This window comes from Alosa alosa, chromosome 21 (genome assembly GCF_017589495.1).
Source record: "Alosa alosa isolate M-15738 ecotype Scorff River chromosome 21, AALO_Geno_1.1, whole genome shotgun sequence".
NCBI classification, from domain to species: domain Eukaryota; kingdom Metazoa; phylum Chordata; class Actinopteri; order Clupeiformes; family Clupeidae; genus Alosa; species Alosa alosa.
The window spans coordinates 6,975,312-7,001,469 of NC_063209.1; the positions used below are offsets into that span (position 1 = coordinate 6,975,312).

The following is a 26,158-nucleotide window of genomic DNA, read 5'->3' on the forward strand; positions in this document are numbered from 1 at the left end:
TTTTTTAAAGATCATTCACACATCACTCATCTCCCCTGGTTCAGACCAGAGAAAGCACGTCATCAATTAATCAAATGATGTCCGTTGCTTGAAGTTTCCATTTCTGTCTCACTCTCTTTCTCTGTTCTCATGTGCCTAATAACACAGTATGTCCATCTTGGCTATGCACCAAAGTCAAACCCTACGTACATACCACGTGGAGTTGATGCCATTATGAGGCACCTTGCCATGCAAGTGGTGTTGTGTTTAAAGATTTGCTGATAAACCATCTCATTAAAATGCTAGTTGTGTTGTGCCTCACTGTGCAGTGAGTCCAGGGCCAGATGTCCCTCAGGAGCTCTGAGGCTGTTTGTGCCACATGCCCCATTAGTCTTTTACCTGTCAGCTGTATTTGCACTAATGTGCTTCCTTGCTGAAACAATGGGAAAAGAAGTAAACAGAAACTCCCAGTCCCCCCGTTTTCATATCTCAACGTGTGCGCGCGCACACACACACACAGGAGAACAAACGCAGACATGGGTAGCTTGGCCACCCTGACTGGCTGGGCTTGTCTGTGCCAACGCCCGGACCTGTTCACTCAAGGGAGACACCTGTCAGGGGGTGGAGACTTTGTTTCCACTCTCAGTGATAGAGCAGCAGTCCTCTCCTCGCTTCATTATCTGGGCTTCGCCATCAGTTGGCTGTTAAGAGCGATCGAAGGAGCAGCTGTTGTTCAGGACTTCTAGCACAGGTAGGTCAAGATAATGACTTGCCAAGATTTAAATGTTTATGGATTCTAGGCTCTATATGGTAGTTAGGAAGGTAGGGAAAATTGAGTTGGACACATGGTGTTCTAGCATGGAAAGCTGTGAAGCTGAAGCAGGGATAGTTATCAGGTGTTCCATTCCTTACTTCCTGACACGTTGGGACTGTTTGCCAAACATAAAAACCATTTGGCTGTCAGTGTGTTTGCTGTTCTTAGTCTGCTGTGCGAAAGACTCTCCCTTTCTTCTCATCTTGTATTGTACCTCTGTGTTTGCACTCTCTCCCTCTCTCATATGTCTTAATGTGTGGAAAGTTCAACATATACTGTAACTTTTAGTAACTGTAACTATCAGTTCACTTCAGTCAAAGGGTCATAGCCTTAGTTTTTGTGCTGCACTAACTGTAGGCAAAGAATTTCCTGTAACGCTGAACAGATTTGTGTAATAAACTGGTGGCCCTACATTGTTTTGCATAAGCTCCTAACCTGTCTTTTCCCTGGTTAAATGTAACTGTTCTGTACTTTAACCCCCTTGTAGCTTCAGGCATAGTGTTTTGTTTAAACTAATACAATCATTAGTGAATTGTTGATTGAGCTAATTTCAATTCTGAGGTACATTTACGCCCATAAGAAACACAATTGGGAGAAATCCTTGATCAGTCATCTTGATCTCAGGGTTAGCTCACCTGAACACGGTGTTTGTCACTTATCTTTGTGGCCCCTGATAACTGTAACCACTTCAGTATGCAATAGCTTTGTACGAGTGTGTGGCTCGATCTGATGGTTACTCTTTAACTCGTTTCTTAAACAGAGAGAGAGAAGTGTGTGTGTGAGAGAGAGAGAGAGAGAGAGAGCGAGCGAGTCTGTTGTGTGAGCAAGGGCGTAGGTTTGGTCTCAGCTTTGGTGGGGAAACATTCACAACTCCTGTTGTCACAATACCAACATTATTGTTTCAATAACAATAGCAAGTGAAGAATCTCGATTTCGATACTATTGCGATTTTTTGAAAAATGTTATTTGGTTTGTGTGATTTGTGAGATCATTCACATCAGTGGCAATCATAGAATTTGATTGACCCTCCACACACACACACATAGAAAGTGATGGTTGTCATTTTGGAATTCATATAAACTATAAACTTATATTGTTAATTATTTATAGTATTTTATGATCTGCATGATTACTAATAGCTAAACATATTTAGTAATTTGAATACATCATATTGATATTTAAATGATTAGGCTACACTTGTCTTTAATATCATCACTTGTGGTGTGTAAATCTAATTGAGTGCTTGTCACTTTAAGAGGAACGTGAACGCAATTAGCTTTCAGTCTCATGGTTTTAGGCTAGTGAAAAATAGTTTTGCAAGTGCAAGGATATGTGGATTCAATTAATCATGTTTGCAATGTCATTAGATAAAATAAATGTTCAAAAAACTAACAAGTCAAAGAATTTTTTTCTGGAATGAGATCATAGAAGAGATAAGTGTCTCACAATGTTCATTTCTATGAGTATGGAAATGCAACAGTTTATCTTTTATTTCTTTGCATTGTGCAGGCTACATTCACAAATACATTAGCGTACATAAACAGAATATAGGAACAGGAAAATGTCTCGGATCCATTGTTTATTGCGACTGCAAGATTGGTAGCCCAATTAGCCTAACAGTCAGTGATGGTGACTTCTATTCTGTGCCTATATGCGACTGTCCGTGCGGCACACCCTTAGCCTATTCAACATGACTCCTAACTTTGGCTGGAAGATTACAGAAGCTAGGTTTAGCTGTGACAATATCCTGGGTAATATCCTAACAGCTAATGCTATTTTACAGAGTAAAATCCGCATTTGAAAGCCTGGTCACCAGTTGCCAGTTTGTATGGCTAATTATTTTGCCTAGACTGAATAATGAAAAAGCTTCGTATTTTTGGGTGGCATAGCTGATCTACAAACCACAAAAAGGGCCAAACATGTATGCTGAAGGGCAAAGGGAATATCACAATGTTTTACTCTGGCCTTTTATGGGATAGGCTATGTATTGGCAGACAGCAACTTACCATTGTCGTTGACACACACCCGCTCGCTTGACTGCCAGTAGCTAGGGGTGGGCATATCGATCCAAATATCGATAGTATCGATACCAACATTGGTATTGGTATCGGATCGATACTGTAATTTCTGTTCACTTCTAATCTAATCTAATTCTAATCTCTCAATTTGTTCAAAATGCATTGTTCCTGTTTCACCAAGGGCTAGCCTACAGTCATGCAAACACCATTTCTTTCACATATTGCATGCCCGCTTTGCAATGTTTCGTTGCTGAAATATTTGTAAATTAATAACAGTGGAGATCCTAAAATCATTAGTGGTCATGGAAATGTATTCAAATTTAGCATGTTTTATTCACGTCATAAATCATGACACACTGTTCTCCCCTACATAAAAGTATATAAACGGCTTTAGTTACAAATATCAGTATTGGTATCGGTAATACTGGCCCTATATTTAATTGGTATCGGATCGAAACCAAATTTTACAGTATCGCACACCACTACCAGTAGCCTGTGCTTTGACACTCAGTGCGTGTAGCGTGCATGTCAGATAGCCCCTCCCCCCTCCCCCTCTGTTTTTCAGCAAATCAAATGACGTTTCTTGTAGCCTAATGTTGTGCTGGCTGTCGGAATCAGCAGCACAAATGAGTTCGCTAAAATATTGGTGGGGACAATTTTGTCATCTTAAAATACTGATTAGGACTAGTCCTTAGCGTCCCACCCTAAATCTACGCCCATGTGTGCGAGTATGCATTTTGTAGAAAGTGGTAGGACAGGCCTTTCCACATGGCTAAGTGGTGAGAGTGTGGAATGCAGGGCCCATGTCATGAAATGGGGTAGTTCTACTTTGTTCCCATTGATGTAAGTTTACTATAAGTCACTTGGTAGCAGTAGGAAGCTTTTAAAATACCAGTTCACATCACTGATCTTCACTTATGTAAGCAGTGTAGCACTGGGTTGTGTTTACATTCACAGTATGAATTGAGAAGTCAATAGCATTTAAAGAAGGTAAAATGTTGTTTGAATATTGTGTTTTTGTGATACAGCCACGTGCGTATTCTGTGCTATTGAACATTTATATCCAACATAAAGATCTAAATCACAGATCCCCCCCTTGTCTACACAGGTGACACTGCATAAAGAAATTAACACGTGATCCACACACAATGTCAAAAGGTGAGCTAACCGTGACGGCGGCCAGTCTGCTTTGATCCTTTTCATGTATTTTAGAAGAATTAATGCTGCTGGATTGTTGCCACACTTGTATGACATTCTTGTCATGTTCAGCACACATCCACACTGTTGACACTGCTGACACTTCAGCTGACTCATCAGCAGTTTGCCGTACACACACTAAAAACTCATTAGTAAGCATTTGTAATAAAAAATCTCTTTAGTTTGATCAAGTCCTTTTTTCATGTGTTTATTTATGTCAAAAAAAAAAAAAAAGCACTGAAAGCCTGCAGCGTAAAACCTGTTTTAATGGCTTATTAAACAAGGATATGTATTTCGTCCCTAAAGATGAGAGAACAAGTGTTTTGCGGACCACTAAGGTTCGGACGGCTATCAAGGGAGATAGCAGTTGGATCCAGAGGCGCACAGAGGCCGAGCCTGAAGGGGAGGAGGATAAGCCATGGTGAGCACCAGGGGAGAGGAGTGAGGTGAAGGGTCTGGAATGTCCACTCATTCACTATAGTGAAGAATATGGTTAGTCACTGCATAGTGCGCTGTCTAGTGAATGAGTGGATGTTTCAAACACAGGGCACAACTTACAATGAATTAGCACAACCGCTGTCTCAATGGGATATTTTGGCGACTGTTCTTACAGGCTGGCTGAGGTCCGGGCAAACCGCCTGAATGGAGCCCCAACAGAGACCAGTCCAGTCTCTTCACCCACAACCAAAGCGCCTGCTTCCACAGACACCACACAAAGGTAAACATTCCACCGGGCCGATCAGACCAACCACAGGTGCCTTCTCTTTGGTCACATGCATAATATCACTGTTTGTTTGACTTCCACAGTACAAAATCAGCAACATCAGGATATCTAATCAGGTAAGATCAAGTCCATTTGTGAATATGAAGTGAACTGAACACAGACTAGTTGATTGACAGATTAACCTCATGACATGATCTGCTCTTACAGAGGGGTTTTCAAAAAAACGGACACCAACCCCACTTCCTCAACCAATGGTCTCAGGTGAGAAATAGACCTCACTGTACCAGCTAGTCTCAGCTCTCACAAGCTACTCCTTGTCCCTGCTACACATGCCAAGAACAGTGTCTGTAACAGGGGGCATAAAGTGATAAGCTACCGGTATATAAGCATTCTATAAGCAGTCTGTCCAGTTTGTAAGACTCTGTATCTACATCCCACAGTGCTCCCGCTCCAACTTCCAACTTCACCAAGAAGCCGTCCGAGGTATACAAGAAAATGTGAGTGTAGTCGATATCTGCATGTTATCGTAATGTTGTCGTGCACATTTCATCTCAGCTAATCATATGGACTGCTCGGTTTCACCACAATCTGTTTTGTGTTTCCAGAGCCCCTCATACGGTGCGACCCTCCACAGAGCCCACAGTCCAGACGGAGCCTCAGCTCTCCCCTGAGGAAGTGGAGAAACGGTGAGCGAGAGAGAGAGAGAGAGAGAGAGAGAGCGGATGAGAAGTAGGGGGGGAACGCTTGAGTTCTCTGAATGTTCTGTTAAACATGTCCTTTACGTTATAACTGATTGACAAGAACAAAAAATGCCTTCCTGTGTTTCAGTACGGAGGCAGCCAGTGGTGTCCTACAGAACACAAAAGCTGCCCGGCAGCGGTCCTACGTTCTCTCTGCAGCCAAGAAATATGAGTAAGTTCCAGGTGCCATTGTACCAAGAATGCAGTAATACTCTAGCTGCTTACAGGAGAGGTGAAGCACTCACACAGTCACACAGATCACACAGTCTATCAGACAGATGACAATGCAGAGGTGGAAGACAGTACAACTTGCATGCTGTACAGCCTTTGGGACTGAAATATGACTTATGGCATATCTAGTTCTTAACAGTGGATGAGTTTACAAGGGCACAATTTCAGCCCATTGACATTAGATGTAATATAATCCATTGGACATCAGTTAGCCTGGCAAGTCAGACCCACATCAAGCTGTCGCTAGGGTGTGTCTATATTTCTAGGTTAGACATCAGTGGCATTTCCCATTATTATGGTTGTCCTGCTGTTTCCAAAAATGCTGGTATTTCCACATTCTATTCAATCAGATCCACAAGCAAACCAGAATCTCCTCCGGAGAGCACTACCACATCATTTGTGGCTAAAAGGTACACAATCTAAACTATCCATTCTTGTGTGTGTGTGTGTGTGTTACTCTCAGTATTCTCCTACTGCGGTTGTTCTGTCTGCAACTTAGTGAGTGTTGCCAAGTTACTAAGGCACTAACCATAGTGATATCGTACTCTAATTATTTAATGTGGACATAAACGATTAAACTGCTGGATGAACTTGGACAGGGTGGAGATCAGCGACGATGAGGCCGATACTCCACAGGAGCCCGTCTCACCGCCTCCCGCTCCTGTTAAACGTGTCTCTGCACCAGAGCCCACTCCACCACCGCCCACTCTACCAGAGCCCACTCCACCACCGCCCACTCTACCAGAGCCCTCTCCACCCCCGCCCACTCTACCAGAGCCCACTCCACCCCCGCCCACTCTACCAGAGCCCACTCCACCACCGCCCACTCTACCAGAGCCCACTCCACCCCCGCCCACTCTACCAGAGCCCACTCCACCCCCGCCCACTCTACCAGAGCCCTCTCCACCCCCGCCCACTCTACCAGAGCCCACTCCACCACCGCCCACTCTACCAGAGCCCACTCCACCCCCGCCCACTCTACCAGAGCCCACTCCACCCCCGCCCACTCTACCGGCCAGGTGAGTCAGGCAGACCCACCCAGGCCTGTGGCGCTGCTCAGAACTCCCTCATATCATATGTGAATGTCCAGAGGACGGTGCATTCATGTGTCTGTGTTTGTGTGTGTCACCAGCGTGAAGAAAGAGTTTCCCCCAGTGGTAGTGACCCCCAAGCCGCTACCCCAAGAGCGTATTCCTGAGCCTCCGGCTGAACAGAGGTGATGCAGTACTACATACATGTATACATTGCATTGCATTTTAATGCATTTCATAAGTGTAAGTATTAAATGATTGGCTCGTTTTGTCTCCCCCCAGTGCTGAAACGCTAAGTGCTTTGTCAGACACCCTCATATCTTTCAACACGGAACATACCAGGTAAAACTTCCTTAACGACACACCCATGGCTACAAAAACAAAAGCATGAAAACAAAGGACAAACACAACAGAGATACTGTTGTTATGGCTGTTTCATCTGTGTAGTCTCTGAGCCTCATTTTTTACCCCTCATTTTCCACAGTCCAAAACAAAAGCAGGAAGTCACTCCAGTGGTTGATTTGATCTCCAGCCCTGTTAAAGACCGGTAGGCACCAGCATCACTCAGCACCTCCTCTGTGTTCTCTGTCTGCTGCCTTATCGTGGGATCGCACACCTCTGCTGACCACAGGAGACCACCTTAGTCTGGTCATAGACAGGCACATTGAATTGATGATATCACTCGTCTCATGGCTCTCACTGCCAGTAGTGCATATACGTTTTTTCACTGTCCATGATTGCATGTTAATAAAATGACTGCGATTCTCTTTACAGCATAACACACACAAAGCCAGTATTGTTTGAAGAGACAAAGACAGTGGAAACCAGGTAGTTAAAATCAAGAAGATAATTTTATTCAATGGCTCAAATGCTCATTTAAGTCTTTCTGTATCTGTATAATCTGATTTGTTTTGATTTGCTTAATTTTGCAGTGTTGTTCCTGAACCCATCCCTGAGCCAAGTAGTGACCTCCATAATGATGACCTTGTTTCCCTTGCACAGAGGTTTGTGTGAGAGAGTGATGTTTATCCTAGAAACACTTGGACTGAATATTCTATTTGTAGATTGAATTTATGGTAAATGCATGCATGGTTATGGCTACAGTAATGTTAACTGTTATTTTGTCTTCCTGCCATAATCTTCACATAATCCACATAGTGGGAAAGTCTCTCCTCTTAGTATAGAGGACTTGAATCCAGAGACTATTCAGACTTCTATTCTTAAAATCACAATTGTCATAAAAATCACAATTGTCATGAGATATTTGTGAAAGACAGTCAAGATGATGCGTCTCCCGACACCTTTCTACCCTTGTGTAACTCTTTCATGTTGCTACCTGTTTTGTCAGCGGAGATGTGGAGCAGGTGGACACTCCTCCTAGCAGCCCCCCAGCGTGGAGTCAGGATCTCCTGGGGCCCGAGAGGTAAGAGCTTCACCAGACACGATTCACTGATGCTCAGACATGAGGAGAGAGTCGAATTTAATGTGAATATAATGGACTTTCCTCAGCGTTCCTGCCCAGACAAAGAAGACTACTGGAGCACTTGACCTGCTCGCTGATGACGTCATCCCAATTGATACAAAACGCACCAGGTCAGAGGAATGAGATATTTTGTGTATATTTCTCTGATCATCTTTTGTTTTAGAACTATGTTAGATAATTTACATCTCTCTTCATTTCTCTCTCTCTAGCCTCTCTAGCACAGACGACCTACTGAGGTATGATAAATATATGCAGCCTTCCTATTTCATGGGCTATATGCAGAGATAGAATTTCGTTCTCATTTACTCTTTTGTTGATCAGTCCCACAGAAACCATCACCATAACCACCAAAACTACAATCATTACTGAAGACAGGTATGGCAGTCTTCTATTTCTGATACATGAGGGTGTTCGGCCATTGTCTTGTACATTAACTTTTCAAATTAGCTTCACTGAAGAGTTATAGTGGCCAAACATAGTGTGATTTTAATTCAAGACCATGTTTAATGCTTGTCAATGACAAAGTGTTGGATCACTCACATTGATTACACTGTTAAATAACAGTCATAAACAACTGAAACAAACAGTGCACAGTGTTACTTTTCCCTGTACTGTTTCAAATACTTCAGCTAAGGCTAACCATTGATGTTAATTTTAATATATCTGACCTACTGTATAGCTGTGAAAAGAGTGACATTTTTTTTTCTTTTTGTTTTAGTTCTGTTGATCCATTTGATCCTTTCCCAAAAGAGACCATGCCCATTAAGAGGTAATTATGTTATCTTTTTGGTAACAGTTTAGAGGGACTAACAAATAATACGTAACAAATATCGTGACTGCAGCAATAACACACACTGTTCAAATTCTAGCCCTGTGAAGCTGTTTGATGTACTCAACACAAAAACCAGGTAAGAAACTTTGTTTATCTTATCTGTACGATAAAAAAACAGCATAAGCACTGATCCTTGTTCTGTGATATATAACATTCCAAATACAATTGCTTGGGTACTGTTACTAATGTGTTTGAACCATGATTGTCATGTTAACTGACTTCGGCCTATAGCCTGACCGATGCTATCATTCCTATAAGCCCATGAAATTAAAGCTTATTCTTATCATGTGACACCTCTACAGTTCCCCAGAGCCTGTCTCCCCTCCTAGTCCCATTCCTGATGACAGGTGAGACCTGTCTAGTCCATACACGTGCATTTCAATAGGGATTCTTTTAAAAGTTACTTCTGGTATCTAAATGACTATAGGCTGCTTGCTGATGTATTTTTGTTTCTTGCTATACCAAATGACAGCATGCCCACCGATGCGCTTGTGAGCCTAGCTGATGATGTCATCCCTATCGACACAAACACCACAAGGTATGGCAACAGCAAACTTAAAGCAGTCCTGGCTCTCTCTCCTATTACATAGACAGACGTATGACAGTCCGACCATTGTGTTTGACTTTACTCCTTTCTCCCTCTCAGACTCATTACTAACAGAGATTGGGAACGCTTTGACACCAAAACTGAAAGGTAGGGAAGAAAACAAAGTAGGTTTGATGGAAAGATAATATCTGAACCTTTTGACCAACCGTTTGTTCTGTGTGTGTGTGTGTGTGTGTGTGTGTCACAGTGAGGAGGAGGAGGAACCTGCTGCCAGTGCTGATATGGTCTCAGTTCGATATGAGAGGAAGTGAGTATGGGCATCTCCAGTGGATTCTGTGACATTTTTTGAAATCCATCCATTTAATTGGCTGAAGCAGAGGTGCTGGAGGGGGCACCAGGGCAACATAATTTCAATGTCACTCTGCCTGTTGTGTTGCTTCTGGGCTTCGGTGGGGTGTGGGGAATTCCAGCTAGTGACATAACACTCAGAATCTCTTATTTTTCATTCATGTGATTTCAGGTACTCTTCACTCTTTACCCTTACGATAAACTCAACATTCAATACTAAAAGTTTGAATTTCTCAGGTCGGAATTGGCTCCGTCTTCCCTGATCATTTGTTTGAGTAATCTATGATTTATGTTTAGGTCTACAGACAATGATTCCCCATGGGATAAATGGACCTCCCCCACTGTTTACACCACTAAAACAGAAGAGAGGTAGGACCACTGTTACGCCATATGCTCATGCATATTAAATCAGTGTTTGAATAGACCTGATGAGGAACACAGTTACCACCATCACAACACAATATATATGGTCTAAAACAACGTTTCTCAAAGTGTGGTCCGCAAACTATCCCAAGTGGTCGGCGAGCAGATGAGTTGTTTGCAATATTGAACCAACTTGTATGTAAATCCAAACAGTTCTTCAATATTGCCTATGTAAGCTACAGCAGTTTAAATCATATGAATCCTCTGACAAAATAAGCAAGGTGCAAAGACAGTTAGCAAGGGGGTTCATTGAGTGGGCCTATTGTGCAATATACGGTTGAAGTAGGTCTAGGACTAGGTTTACTTTTTTTAAAGTGGTCCGTTTTTTTTTTTTTTTTTGGTTAAAGTGTATATGCCAAAACATTTTTGACAAATGAAGGGACATGAAGCAAGATAGTGAGTAGTGATTTTTCTTGCATTTTCTTTTACACTGATAAGGCCAAAAATGTCCTCTATGACATACCAGTGGTTCACAAGCATGAGCCTGACTGGCAGGGACAAAGTAAAGACAAACAGGCTACGAAATTTAGGTAAATCATGGCCATCAGTGGAAAATTGATTAGGGGTGTGAGTAGGATCGGATCACTATTAGTAGGCCTATCATGGCTTCAAAAGGGCAGTTGTGTTATTTTCCATCACATAGGCTTTCATATACAACAAGTTAAGTAGAATCAGTTAGCAAATTAATAGTCTGTCTATAGCTAACATTAGTTGATAAGCAGATGTATATATAAAGAGCAAATGTGTGGTAGCCCATATACACTGATGGTTTTATAGTCAGGTCTCTAAAGCATATATGCCCATGGTTGGCTGAACACAGACTAATGAGTTGCTTACTGATTCTACTTAGTTTAGGCTATATATGTGATGGTAAGTGACACAACTGGCATTTCCAAACATTGCTACATACCCATATCCTCTTCATCACATTTTAAGATCAATAATGGTTGCCAGTGAAGAAAAAATGTATCAGGATTTTTTTATGTCAGGCAGGTAGTAGACCCTAGCATGACATACTGTAATGAAGTCATGTTTTTGGCCTCATCAGTGTAAAAAAACCTACTGTATGATCCCTTATCCCATGTGTTTTCCATGTGTTTTAATTGACCAACTTTGCTGGACTCCCTCTTATGAGGTCATCATTGTGTCTGGAATGTTTCCTGGAATGTTTATAAATTCAGTTATAGACCCTTTCAAGAGAGTTCCATTATCAGCATCATAGTTGGCCCCACAAGGCTTCCGTTTTAACATTCCATATGTTATCTTAATGCAGAGGAAGTAGATTGGGACCCAAATAGAACGTTCAAGCATTGTTTTTGTTTTTATTGTTGAAAGGGTCTATAAAAATAACTGTAATTATTACACGGCTCTTCATAATGCTGAAGAATGCTCCATTCACTTGAATGGGCCTTCCCAACGTTCGGTGGTCTAATTCTCAATAACAGACCGTTGCTAAGTATAACAGACCGCTGTCAAGGAAAATGGGTTTTGTGCTTCTATTTCACGTATCACATCTTTCATATCACTACGCAAAGACTGGAACTTTATTCAAAAGTGAAAGCGGATGGTTGATCAAATGTTTGATTCAAGTTCAGCGTGTGCTGTTGCAAACTATTTGTTTCTCTGCAAAAGCCACGATGAAACGGTAACAAATAGGCTATAGCCTGGGCTATGTAGGCTAAAGAGTCATATCGTGGGGAGTTTATTGTTTCGGTTTGGTAAGTAACCATGTATTAAGCGGGATAATGTATAGAACGCCGGTCATTATTGGGAAAATAAGTCCCGACAGGGCGAACGCACAGCGGAGGGGTCTTGTTCCGCCCTGAAGGGACTTCAGGGTTTCCCAATATTATTTCCATTATTTCCCAGTAATGACGGGCGTTCTATACATTATCCCTTACATATTGTTCTATTTTATTTAAAGTTGATTTTTCAAGAAAAATCACTACTCACTACTATCTTGCTTCATGTCCCTTCATTTGTCAAAACATTTTTTTAACCTGACATTTACACTTTAAGTGGTCCTTGGTCTGAAAAAGTTTGAGAAACACTGGTCTAAAACAATATTTGGTTTTGAGGAACGGGAAGCCAGTAGGCCTACATGTGAAGACCAAACATATGATGCTCTAGCCACACAAACCAACATTCATTAATGTCGTTGGATCTGGATATAACATGCCTTACCCTATACCTCTGAGTAAAGTCACTTCATGATTTCTATGATTTCTTTTCTTTTAGCACAATTGATGCTGACCAGGAGAGCACATCATCAGATTCAGAGAAGAAGTAAGTCACAAAATGAGTGTAAAGTACATTTCAAATACTATGGTTCTGCTCCAATTGCCACATATTGGCACCCTTAATCACACACTTTCTTTCACAGGGGGATTGTGCTCTTAAAGGAATATGTCGATGACAAAAGGTAAGCCTATGAACAATGAAGAATAGCCACCAGCTACGTTATTTTATGTTGGTAACTAACAATGCACAACTTAGTTGATACGGTTAATTGGTAATATGCCTATTTATTTCTCCCCGCAGAGACTACTCGACACACTCCTCCCTGTATGACTACAGCCGTGACGGGTAACAGTCCTGTTGTTCATACTGAAGCATAAACCATCCATGGCATTGGATTATATTATTAGCTACATTGTGAAAAATAATAATTACTAATCACAATAAATGTGAACCTTTTTTTTTCAGTAATATGTCTGCCTGTACATACTGTGGAGAGCTTGTCGGCAGTGATGCAAAGATCACTATTGAACATCTCAATATCTCATGCCATCCAACGTGTTTCAAGGTAACCAGCCAAGCATTTCAGAAGAACTAACTGACATAACCCTTCATTTTGTTGGATAAATACTTCAAATTAAGATGTTTTGTTTCCCCAACAGTGTGCCATATGCAGCAGCCCAATGGGAGACTTGCTCTTCAGCATGTTTTTGCACAATGGGATGGTGCACTGTGAGACCTGCTATGCGAATGTGATTTAATGCTCATTACCGGTCATTACCCCCCCGGAAAGATACTACCCATCATCCTAAGAAGACTCGCACAGTTTGATACTTTTTCAAATGATACACTTGAGTTGTTTTAAACTGATACTCAGTAAGAACATTACAGTGCAATAAATATGCACTGATGCTGTGGCAATCCTACAAGTATGAGTCAAGTATAGAATGCTTGACTCATACTTTCCAACTCCATTTGAATGAAGTTAATATATCCTTTATGGGATGAAGCTTTTATTTTCCCATACTAATAGAGGATTACTGAAATATCACTGTACTGATTTTACTGTATATTTGACATAAATGAAGGATCTAGAAAAAACTATACGTGTTGTATTGGGAGTGTATCTGCAACATCAGCAAGGCTTTGGGAAACTATCACTGTATAAAGGTGAGGATTTTTGTTACAAGAACATGAGCTCTGTATTCATCCCCACTGCCTTGTGTCTTCTTCCTGCATAATGTGCTGTTCTACTTGTAATGCTTTTGTTTTCATTGTCTCAATAAACCTTGCATGATTATCTAAAGGGTATGGTGAAGACGTTTAAGACATGACCCCATTGGGTTTGTGAGAATCATAGGCTGAGAATATGCAAGACATTAAAGGCAGACTCTGATTTGTTCATAGATTCAGCTAATTATAATGCTCCAGTTAACTGTTCAGTGCTTCGCTCTCCAAAAATAAACAAATAATTGGGCTGATGGCAGTTTCAACACAGAATGCTTTCTGCAATATCTGAAGGAACCTCACATTTTGAAAGCTATTAATGTCAACTGACAATAGACCACTAAAGTTCGCCTACAAAAAAGCTGCCATCTTTGAGATCCGGTATCTTGTGATTCTCGTGGGGACGAAGAGGTCTGAAATGTAGACGTTTTGCTCAACCCACTTTTGTCTTTTATCTTCTAGTGGGAACTGTGATCTTCGGTATGTTGAGACAGCAAACTTAGATTTTTGCTACCCCAGAGCTAACTTGCAATGCAACTTGCCACCCGGATCTCCTTATATGGGCAAAGATGGCAGCTTTTGTTACTTTTTGTAGACGAACTTCAGAGGTCTATAGTAAAGTCCTTTTAGGCAAGTCCCTCCACTCGGCGGCCATATTGTAACGCTTTTTTACTGGCTTTTTGGGCACTGTCTCTGTCACTATAGTCTCTGTCTATAGTTCAGGAAGATAAAAATCTGGCAAAGACAATGGTGTCATTAGACACCGTGTTCCAAATTATTATGCAAATTGGATTTAAGTGTCAAACATTTTTTTTTTCAATTAAACTCATGGATGGTACCTAAAGTTCATGGGCATCGGAAAAAACCCAGTGAAGCGTAATCATTCCGCATCATATAGTCACGTCATGTGTGAGTCAGAGGTCGGAAACTGGGGCTAGATTTTGCTAACAGAGTTGCCCAGTTAGGGGCTCGTTATCACTTTTGTCATCACGTTGTAGTTCGTTTGTAGTCTATGTGGCCTTTCATGTCCAACAGTTTGAATGTGAACTTGGGAATTTGCCGTTTTTGTCACTTGAAAGCTGCATATCTTTCTTTCACAAGCGTCTTACACTATATTTTAAGCAAATACAGTTGTTTATTTAGGATTATGAGTGTATGTTTTAACCTTTGTTGTGGCATCCATGTTTGTCACACATTCCAACGGCAAAGTACATGAACACTTGCTGTAGGAAAAACAAAGTAATCACGGGGGTGGTCCTTGTCATTCCCAGGTTCCATGAATGCACTAGTATTGTGTCTCAGGGTTCTTTGATATCAATCTCAGACACCTGTGACAATTAGTTTGCCAGGTGAGCCCAATCAAAGGAAAACTACTTAAAAAGGATGTTCCACATTATTAAGCATGCCAGAGGTTTCAAGCAATATGGAAAACAAAAAGGATCTCGCTGCTGCTGAAAAGCGTGAAATTGTGCACTACCTTGGACAAGGTATGAAAACATCGGATATTTCCCAAAAACGTAAGCGTGATCATACTGTGAAGAAATTTGTCACTGATTCAGAGCACAGGTGGGTTCATGCAGACAAAGGGATAATAAGGAAGGTTTCTGCGAGACAAATTCAAAGGATTAAGAGAGCAGCTGCTAGAATGCTATTATAAAGCAGCAAACAGGTATTTGAAGCCACTGTTGCCTCTGGAGTCCCACAAACTTCAAGGTGTAGGATCCTCAAGAAGTTTGCAAGTGTGTAAACCTACTATTCAGCCACCCCTAAACATTGCTCACAGAAACGGTTGCAGTGGGCTCAGGAATACATGAAGACGAATTTTCAAACAGTTTTGTTTACAGATGAGTGCCGTGCAACCCTAGATGGTCCAGATGGATTGAGTAATGGATGGTTGGTGAATGGCCCCCAATGTCCCAACAAGGCTGAGACGTCAGCAAGGAGGTGGTGGAGTCACGTTTTTGGCTGGAATCATAGGGAGAGAGCTGGTAGGCCCCTTTGGGGTCCCTGACTGTGTGAAAATGACCTCGGCAAAGTATGTAGAGTTTCTGACTGACCACTTTCTTCCGTGGTACAAAAAGAAGAACCGTGCCTTCCGTAGCAAAATCATCTTTATGCATGACAATGCACCATCTCATGCTGCAAAGAATACCTCTGAGTCATTGGCTGCTATGGGCATAAAAGGAGAGAAACTTATATTGACTGTCATTTGCATCAACTATTTAGGAAAATCTGTGAAATGTAATTTGGAACGCAGTGTAATGTGCGCTCAAGCCATGTCAGTATACCAATATGGGAGGCTTTTGATAAATATGGCCTAGCCTGACTAAAATCCCTGCTGATCAGCTCTACAGGTGCATCTCAAATTGAATATCATTAAAAAGTTAATGATATTGCGCTGTGACGCAACTGGTTACAGCGCGCATACCATATTTCGGTCCATGTGCCCATGGGGACATGGGTTTGAGTCCACTCCGGGTCATTTCCAGATCCCAAACCATCTCTCTCCCACTCACTTCCTGTCACTCTCTTCACTTTCCTGTCAGATTAAATGCATAAAAAGCCCCCAAAACATAAACATAAATAAAAATACCGGTGATGGTGTCTTGAGCCCTTAAACTCTCAGTCTGGGCAGTGCAATGGACTTTTCCACTACAGTATATTCAATTTTTATGAGATGCATCTGTATATTAAAGGTACATTATGGTTTAGGTATTTTTGGTGACTGTAGAGCTCCCTCTAGAGTTGTGATATATTTATATTTTACTCTGCTGTTGTAAATAGCTCAAGTTCTTGTGACTTATCCCTCCTGTACACAATGAAAATGCTTTTGTTGTGGAGGTGAAGGGCTGCCGTTGTTGAAGTTGCATGGCTGGTTTTCTCGGTAGCGACTCGCTACATCTATGCTATGCTAGTCACTTATTACAAATTCGTTGACCATCAAATTGGCTTCGGAAAGGTGAAAATCTGGCATAGTGTACCTTTAAAGGCCCCAAAATGTTTTTAGGCCTAAACACTGCCACTTCAAATTGGCCCAAAGACTTTATATCTCTAACTAGAAAATATAATTTCGAGGAAATTACCAGTGCATGAAAATGCAAAACACACTGTATATGAACATAAAATGCAAAACAAACTTTTATTTGGAAACAGTTGTGGGCAGAGGAAATAGTTGAACAGGATCTGTAGTCTTAAGAGAGCCAGATTGTATGCTTAAAGCCTGAGACAGAGTATATAGTTTAAAAGTTGAATTTAGATAGTGTAATGGATGTTGATAGACAGAAAGTTGAATGGATGTTGATAGGCAGATTGTTTAATGGATGTTGATGGATAGTTTAATGGGTGGATGAGTGAATGGTTTGAAGAGGATGAATGGATAGAAAGTTGGATGGAATGTGCCTTATATCCTTGTAGAATGGAGATACACAGAGAGTTGGCTTAGTTGAGCAGAAAGCAGTTGATACAGGTGCAATCAGTTTAACTGTCTTTTTGATGAGGCCTAGTTGAGCAGTTGGAAGTTGATACAGGTGCAAATCAAGTTTTTTTATTAATATCTCAAAAGGTTTACAAAAGTGAAAAATACATTCCTCAAGTGTCCTTTTCAAGACCTACGTTACAAAGTTGGAACAAAGTTTCTATGTTAAACGGTTAAAGCTGAATTAGACGCAGAAATTTGGTGGGAAGAAGAAGACTTCGGATAACAGAACAGAATTTTCATGCACTGTAATTAGGCTACCAGTTTATCAAAAAAGTTTTGCTTTGGAAAATCAGCACATAGCACACAAAAATACAGACATACATTACCAACTTAAAGGAAAATTCCGGTATTTAGCACTTTGAGTCCCTTTTCTGGTTTGTTTTGGATGAACTAGAGCGGTGGACACCGAAATTTTGACGATTGGTCCTGTCTTTTTGAATCGCCTTTGGCTAGTCAGAGTGGCTGCCTACAGGCATACTGGATATTGAAGAGGTTCATTAGGCCTACTGTTATACTATTTTACTGTTTCTCTGTACAAGCCAATAAGGTAAATTTGTGTACTTGACAAGTTTCGGCTACCTTGCCTCTGTAGCCTTCAACAGAGGTGTCATGTGATGTTGGTGTGACGTTGTCTGATGTTATATGGAGTTTTCCATCCCACCTGATGTGGTGGGATGGCCGTGTCCCCTGGGGTGCTCCAAGGGATGGCGCCCTCTGCTGTCTGGTGGTTTTTCATACAGCCGGGGGCGGCGCTGCAGGACTGTGTCCCAGGTGTGGGATAGTTGGTAGGCTCACCCGTGCAACCAGAATGAAAGCAACACAGGAAAAATCTGCCATTTCAGACCACTGTAAGAGGGAAAACCATCTAATGAACAGGGATGCAGCCAAGGTCATCAGAACGGAAAGCAACAAATTCCATCGATGGATCAAAGAGGCGGTTGAAATCAGGAAGCGGGCCCCAAAGACTGTAAACCGGGATGAAGGAGCCTACCAACTATCCCACACCTGGGACACAGTCCTGCAGGGCCATGTAATGGAAACATTACACATTCAATTCCAACTAAAATCTTGACTTTTTTTCCCTTACAGGAAGCAAAGAAAATGAATATTAATCTGTTCCAAAAATAGCAGAGACAATTTTCTCAACCTCAAACACTTGGCATAAACTGATGACATTTTTCAATATCACTGAACTAATATTTAGTTGCAGAACCATTGTTTCTGATAGTGCAACACAGATGTGAGGCAGTTGAGTCAACAAAATTCTGGCACATAACCGGTATTTCTGTCCAGGATGAACAAACTACATTCCACAGTTGCTGTGAATTTGAGTTTTGCTTCAGAAATGTCATTTTTGATGTCACCTCACAAGTTTTTAAATGGAGTTTAAAATGGTTTAATGACCTCATCAGGGGATCGAGCGGATTTTGACCATGGCATTTCCTCTTCGGCATATGGCAACATGATCTCTTCAAGTATTTTGTATTCAAACTGATCCATAATGCTGACATACCATTAAATAAATCCTACACTGTACTATCGCCATACCATGAGTTTTGCACCATCATGCAAAAAAATAAAATACTAGTACTAGTAATAATAATAAAGACTTGATTTAAAAAAAATACTTAATTTGGAATTGAATGTGTAATATTCCTATTACACTTGAAATATGGAAATTAAAACTATAAAAATATTTGTAGTATTATATCTGTTTAAAGGCACACTATGCAGGTTTTTTAGCTTAATATGCACGTTTTTTTTAGCTTAATTTACCTTCATTTAACAGCTTCAGTCATTGGAATGGATATATGACTTTTTTTCGGGTTGAATGGTGGCCGTCTCGCTTCCCCCTAGCGCCTGTGAGTGGAAAAACCACCCTTGCAACTGTGGGCCGGCGGCCTCAGTGTCAGGAAGTATAACGAGTGTAACGAATTGCTTTACTGCATTCAAATACACATACACGCCAGGCACCGGCTAGAAAAAGGTAGCGATGGGAGTTTCTCAGACATTAGTCATGACCGAGCCAGTGAAAAAGCAAAAACCGAGAAAACAGGAAAATTGGAAATTGCCAATACTGCATAGTTTACCTTTAACACACTGCTACTTAAATGATAGGATGGAGAAATGCACAACACAGTTAGTACATTTTACATCTCAAAAATAAATAAATAAAATTATGTATTCAGCACTGTACATTCACTAAAATTAAAGTTGTAAAAGGTACTGGAAAATATAATTCAGTAGGCCTACTGTAAATGGGAGCCTACAACGTATTCTAAATGCCTCACTGACCATTTCTGTCTATTGTTGATATGGACCTGCAACTTGTTTGCACTGTACACTAGCTATATTGGCCACGTCATCATTTGAAACACGTGTGATCAAGTAGTTGTGTAACTTATATTTGTGCTTTCTTTGTTTACCTTTTGCCACTTGTGCTTTTGTTTCATGAGAATGTGTAGAGTTTAGCAAAGAGTCAATGACCTCTGTAAATTCTGTTTTACTAGGTCAAAGTTTATGGTTTTACTGAGAGAGTAATTGATTCATACATGTTCAGGCAACAGAGCATTTGGTTCAGAGAAGTTTATCGTTTTGGCAATTGGGAAAAACAAACTTTCATTAGCCTTTGTCTAGATTGTACAGCTACTAACCACTCAAGTGAATGGGCTGCAACCAGGGTTCTTCTAGGGTGCTGTGTGTGAATTGCAATTTACATGAGTTTTATTTCTTTCTCTGTGCCTGAAGTTGACAAACATTTCTGAAGATGTTAGTCCTAATGAACACTTCATCATAGACTTTAAGAATGAGATAAGGCTGCATATTTGTTGGACCAAACCAGGTATTAAATAAACTTGCTTGAGAGACACTCTTTTAGACCAATATTATATAAGGTAGGCTAGATCAAATTCAAGCACTTTTCAAGGTCAATTCTCAAGCTTATCCAGCACTTTACAGCGTGGCAAATTACATATTATACACTCTCAAAAATTATTTGCAGGGGTCCTACACCTTGGTTAAGATAAAATTCAAGGACCTTTCAAGGATTTTCCAGGCCCAATATCCTCAAATTCAAGGACCTAATGTGTCAATAAATTTCAAGCATGGGCATGGTTAAATCATGTTACCTCAACAGACCAAGGATACCTTGTTGCTGTCTTTTATTTTTGGTCATGACTTGATTTATGATTTTTCTTCATGTTTATATTTTGCATAAAACTGAGCCGAAATAAACTTTTCCTAAACAAGTTAAACTCGTTAGCATGAACCTGTTGGTTTATTCATCAATATGTTAAATTAAATATTTGGGCAACAAACGCTACACGCAGGAAACGCGCAGAAATCACGCTGGCCGTGTAGTTAGAATAGACAGAAGTGGTGGTGACCTAATGGAAACAGGTTAATAAGAGGACGGAATTGTATGGATTTTTTTCCTCAAAAAGAAATTCACAGACTTAAGAACCTCCATTTATTTATGTCTTTAAAAACTTAGTGGCCTTGAATTTTTTTTTTTTTCAGATTCACAAACTCAAGGATTTCAAGGACCCGTGGGAACCCTGGATTTTACCTTTTTCTTTAACCACGAGTTTTAACCACCAAAATGGGAGTTTCTTAATAGCAGGAAAATAAATTGAAGGAAAACAACTTTAAAAATGTGTCGCCTGTCTGGAAGTAGACCGTGCTTGCCATCTAACCTGGCTGAGTCAATATACCACCCCCCACCAAATAAATAATCACTCAACAAATAACCATTCTTTGCTGAATATGTGAACAAATGAATGTTAAAGCCCCCCTGTGTAAGACATTCTCCCATCTAGTGGTTAGGAGTTATATAGCAACCAACCTCTCAAGCGCTGCCTCGTTTAGAACTACGGGAGCCGTCACACATCAAAACTGACACTAGTTCTGGAGTCCTAGCTTGCGTTGAAGCATAAACTTCTCTCTGAAAGCGTAACTCTCGCCAAAATGCACCCTAGGGTGTTTTGTGAATGTACACGAGTCAAACTTTCGTTTAAAAGCATAATTATGTCTGAAGCGCCACTTTCAAGCTTGTCCGTGTTGTGGAGTTTTGAATGGGAACTATTTTTTGATACATGATCAGCGTCAAAATCGCTATTTTTTTTTAAAACACTAAGAAGGCTCGACACAGCATGAAACTTCGATCGGTATCATCAGTGTCTCTACATGAACTTCGAGCATTGAGAACATTGTTCGTGTACACAGTGTTCACTAAAAGAAAGGTTTTGAACAACTCACTTGGGTTTTGTGCTCGCTGCCATCAGTCAAGGAGTGAGTTGTCCAAAACCTTTTTTTTTAGTAAACTATCGTGCACTAACAATGTTCTCAATGCTCAAGTTCATGTGTAGAGACACTGATGATACTTCGATAAAGTTTCCGCGTTGTTTTGAGCCTTCTTAGTGTTTTAAAATAGCGATTTGACACATCAAAATAGTAGGCTATTCGACTCCCATTCACGAAAGTTTGACTCGGGTACATTGACAAAAACACCCTAGGATGCATTTTGGCGAGAGTTACGCTTGAATAAGCAATAACAACATATTCATAACATTTTGTGTACTATTTTATTAGTAATGTTACCCTAGCATAGTTATTTCGTGAGAAGAAATGTAAGTCTAACAGTGGCTAGCTAACAGTCTAATTTGTGAATGGGTTTTCCAACTCTCGGTCAGTCAATCTTACAGTTGTAGACCTATGGAACCGTTATTTTTTTTTACGTGTATCGGTAGAGTTAATACATGTGTGTTTATTAACCTTTTCCTCAGTTTATAGCTAAGCGCCACGGTTCATTAGTAGCCTCTGGTTTGTGGTCAACCATTTGCGCGTTAAGCGACGAGCTATTAGGACTTATGAATGGGTTTTCATGTGGCCATCACTTTCGATCGAGTCAATCTTAGTTGTAGACCTATGAAATCGTTGTTTTTTTTTTTTATTATCGGAAAGGAAATACAGATCATATTGAAAGCATTTCCCATATCGTAGCCTACTAGTTAAGCTCGCAACAACAGCAAAAAATGAAACATGGTGAGTGGATGTCTCATAGAGAGACACCACTGTTACATTAGATCGCACTCAATGCAATTTGACCCAGGGGAAAAAGCAGCGACTAGTAGAAACGAAGGTAAATTGGATTAAAGCAAAACTTGGCCAAAAACATTGTGCCTATTGAATAGCGGACTATAGCCTAACCAACGAAAGTAAAGGAGATTTGCACCAAATAAAGGCAGTGTTGTGGGTTGTGTTTCTACAACATGGTGGCACCAAAGTTAATTTCTGTCATAAACGGAGTAAGCTAAGCGTTTTCTCCATTGTCCACTCGATTTTCGCATGGACCTGTACCAGGCAGCCATAGCACCACACTCTTGGGGGCATGCTCATGAGCATAGACATAATATACATAGACGCCGCATCGACCGCTACTCCTTACTAGCGCTGACGAGATTTGGAGCCGCCATCTTGGACCGGTCATCCAACTCCACTCAGTGTAATCTGTTTGGCCGGTGAGATGAGCTGTCAGCGCACTTAATTAATCATATCTCACTGAATACCGAACAGATTCTCACGCGTTTTTTTTTTTGCTGCAAAGGTCATACATGTAGCTATGATACAGGACACATGATTTAGCGTATTTTAATATTCATAGTGGGGTTAACAGTAATAGAATATTCTGATATATGATATAAAGTGACCTGACGTCCGATATCAAAACTGGGAACATAATCCATGTTTGACAGCATAGACAAAACTAGTTTGATACAAGTTTAATGAGTTAAATATAGTTCACAGTTGACAGAAAAGTTCCATCAACAGCATTATTCACAGTCCACAGAAAGGTTCCATAAACATTTAAGTGAGATCAGTGCCATTCAGACATCTGAGGGGTATTCCAAGTAGGCCTATGTGGTTTAGTGACAAACTTGGGTAAATTGACTCAGAATAAGTTGTAAACCTCCCAGTAGAAAAGCTGTATGATACAGGAAACATGGTTGTGTGTATTTTAATATTCATAGTGGGCTTAACAGTAATAGAATATTCTGATATATTATAAAGTGATGACCTCCAATATAAAAACTGGGAACATAACTAATCCACGTTTGACAGCATAGACAAAAACTGGTTTGATACAAGTTTTAATGAGTTAAATTTACAGAAAAAATCCATTAACATTTTCAGTTCAGTGCCATCAAAAATAAAGTGATGAACAGACATTGGTGTGGCATAAAGGAAATGGAGTAACTGGGTTCAATATCAACAGCATTTGTTAGACAAGTTCCATAAATATTGTAAAGTGCAAGTTTGTAGGTTTGTTTCTGATCCTTTAAAAACAGACATTGGTTTGGCATTGTAAGTGTAACAGTTCATCAATTCAAGACAAAAAGGTGACTTGTCACTTGTACAGTGTCAATGGGTTCATCAACAGCATCTGTTATTTACAGTTCACAGAAAGGTTCCAGCCCCAATGAAGAGATTAAATAAAAAGGAATTAAGAAACATTTTAGAAACTGCTAAGATCAACCCGTTCATTGCAATCAGTAAAGAATCAGGGAGTGTCTTCACAGGCTCAGTGAGACAGAGTTACCGTGATGCAGTTGGTTCTATGATTTCGACAACTGGTGCATCAGGGCTCTACACTAACATTTATTTTCAGGAGCACTTGTGCGCCCAAGTTAAAAAATTTAGGAGCATAGACAAAAATTTGGGCGCACAGTCAGTTCTGTAGGCTACTTAACTTAATGTAACATTATACTGCAGCTAACAGTTAAACATGCCAGTGCACCAATTGGAAATATTAAGAATGACTGACAACATTTAGGCTACAGGAAACAGGATTTCAAAGATCAATGCCTACTTTATTTTCAGTCTGTTCTATTTTCCTACATTTTGTTAATGTAAAATAATATAATACATTGCCATATTTGCATTTAGCCTGTTTATTAAAGGGACACTTGACAACTATTTCAACGTAATAAACCCGTTTAGAAATCATTCGGATGGTTAAATTACCTGTTCCGGTGAAAATGGTGACTTTCCCCCTGCGCCTAGCGTCCCCAGGCGGAAAACCAACCTTGCAACATTAAGACTTACCGTCCCGGAAAGAGAAGTGAGAAACAAGAAACTTCGTTTTTTAAATCGTGTTTCTTACCTTGTAACATCCACATAGTTCTGCCAAACTTATGCTAACCGTTCGCTAGCTTGTAAACAAATCCATGTGCTTTATCTTTACCTTTTCCCACAGTTTGAAATAGCATAATGCACAATTTCTCCAGCAGAGGGGGAAATCCTGCCAAGTTTCCCTATACATATCAAGTATCCTGCCAAATGTAGGCTAATTTATTTATTTGTGAATCAATCCAAATATGCCCATGGTGACCTATCTGACAGCATACTGCCTAATACTACTACTAAAACAGTCCATTTTCTCTTCCACAAAACCCAACATAGGCTAATCAAGGATATATGTTTTATACTTTTAGTGTTTATTTGAAATATCTGCATTGATGGGGGCACTTTCCGCTTTTTCTGCGCGCTCATGGATTTGATAGAAGCCGTTACACTTACTGCCCATGTTCATGCTCCAAGACTGTAGCGCTGTGGCTACCTGGTAACTCGAGCTAGGTGAAACCAGAGATTTATGAGAATTATGTTTTAACCAAGGACTAAAAGCGTCAGCGAATACATTTTAATCATAAACATGATAACACATGAAAACTTCCTGTTCTAGTTCGATGTATGTTATACACAGCAGTGGTCATGCTTTTCTATGTATGTCCTTGTGACGTTTGTATGTCCTTGTCAATGATTGTCCTAACTTTGTTTGTCTTTTGTTGTTCTTTGTTGTCCGTCAGGCCTCAACGGAAAAGACCACCTTCAGCATTTACTCCACATTACTCCCGGCAGAGACAGGTGTCTTGTCCTACTAACACTCCACTCGTGGCCTGCACCTTGATGTGGTGAGTGGGCTTTCAACTATACAAGTCTTACTTTCATGTTCCCATGGAGTATGGAGGTTAACTGGCACCATAATTGATGTAAAAAGTAGTGATGCTCCGATTAAAGTGGCGTGAATGCGAGGCTATTGACCAGACGGATAAGCTACCGAGTTGAATTGAACATAGCCTCACTTGGTGGGCCTGTCAGTGCTTTGTAAAGTGTTGCATTAGGACCAGTCTCAAAGTCTCAAAAAGCATCTCGAGTTAACGTTCATTCCCAAACACCCACTAGGCTACTTCAATACTCATTTTCAAAATTAACGCACCCGTGATCTACATCTAAACCAAATATTTTAGAGCGCACTTTGAGAGATGTATCCAAGGCAGGGCTGTACACATAATCGTAATATTATTTGTTGCACGTGCTACAAAAATCATTCTGTGCAATGGAAAATTTACCAACGTTACACCGGTCTGATAGTTTTGCCTATGGCTATACATGCGTGAGACTGAGACGCCTGTTTATTTGTTTTAAGCATAGACTGTATAGTCTATGGTTTTAAGTGCGTGCAGGGTGTGAGAGGGGAATCGATGTGCTTTGATTCCAGCTTGGTAGTTGTAGTAGTCTGAGATTAAAAAGCATGTGTGTGTTAAGTATCCAAACAATGACACCTTCATTATGGCTGCTTTAGCAACAAACCTTAAGCTACTGTAGTGGGTCCCATTTAGAAGTGACTACTTCATTCTTTCCTCGTTGATTCCGGAGCTGCGGAATTTTATTAAAACTTTTCGCCACGATGTGGCAGCTTAAGTCCGCTTGATACTGTAAGGCGTAAGCCATTGGTTTCCAAAGGAGATTTTATATGTCGCCAGCATAGCCTATTGACAATTTATGTTGT

The 26,158-nt window shown here is 40.5% G+C and overlaps 1 protein-coding gene across 3 annotated transcripts; it reads left to right on the forward strand.

The window, feature by feature from the left end:
- Window positions 1–625: 625 nt before the first annotated feature.
- Window positions 626–13,911, forward strand: LOC125285974 (zinc finger protein 185-like). Of its 3 annotated transcripts, XM_048230600.1 has the most exons (32): window positions 626–730; window positions 3,920–3,969; window positions 4,315–4,429; window positions 4,622–4,726; window positions 4,816–4,848; window positions 4,940–4,993; window positions 5,173–5,229; window positions 5,338–5,418; window positions 5,561–5,644; window positions 6,054–6,113; window positions 6,303–6,722; window positions 6,836–6,919; window positions 7,017–7,076; window positions 7,219–7,281; window positions 7,509–7,562; window positions 7,667–7,738; window positions 8,083–8,157; window positions 8,244–8,327; window positions 8,427–8,453; window positions 8,539–8,592; window positions 8,936–8,986; window positions 9,087–9,125; window positions 9,352–9,396; window positions 9,522–9,587; window positions 9,696–9,743; window positions 9,844–9,903; window positions 10,242–10,313; window positions 12,606–12,653; window positions 12,751–12,789; window positions 12,909–12,953; window positions 13,074–13,173; window positions 13,268–13,911. In XM_048230600.1, the coding sequence occupies exons 2-32, from the start codon at window positions 3,960–3,962 to the stop codon at window positions 13,364–13,366; spliced, it is 2,304 nt and encodes a 767-aa protein (XP_048086557.1). In that variant the 5' UTR covers window positions 626–730; window positions 3,920–3,959; the 3' UTR covers window positions 13,367–13,911. The 3 variants fall into 3 exon arrangements, with proteins under 3 accessions (XP_048086557.1, XP_048086558.1, XP_048086559.1); XM_048230601.1 differs by lacking the exon at window positions 6,054–6,113; XM_048230602.1 differs by lacking the exons at window positions 6,054–6,113; window positions 6,303–6,722 and having other exon boundaries at window positions 627–730.
- Window positions 13,912–26,158: the final 12,247 nt, after the last annotated feature.

Bases quoted from the DNA above. Each gene is read 5' to 3' on its own strand.
- LOC125285974 (XM_048230600.1), top strand. The intron at 7,563-7,666 runs GTAGTTAAAATC...TTAATTTTGCAG, and splicing joins ACAAAGACAGTGGAAACCAG to TGTTGTTCCTGAACCCATCC. The intron at 12,790-12,908 runs GTAAGCCTATGA...TTCTCCCCGCAG, and splicing joins GAATATGTCGATGACAAAAG to AGACTACTCGACACACTCCT.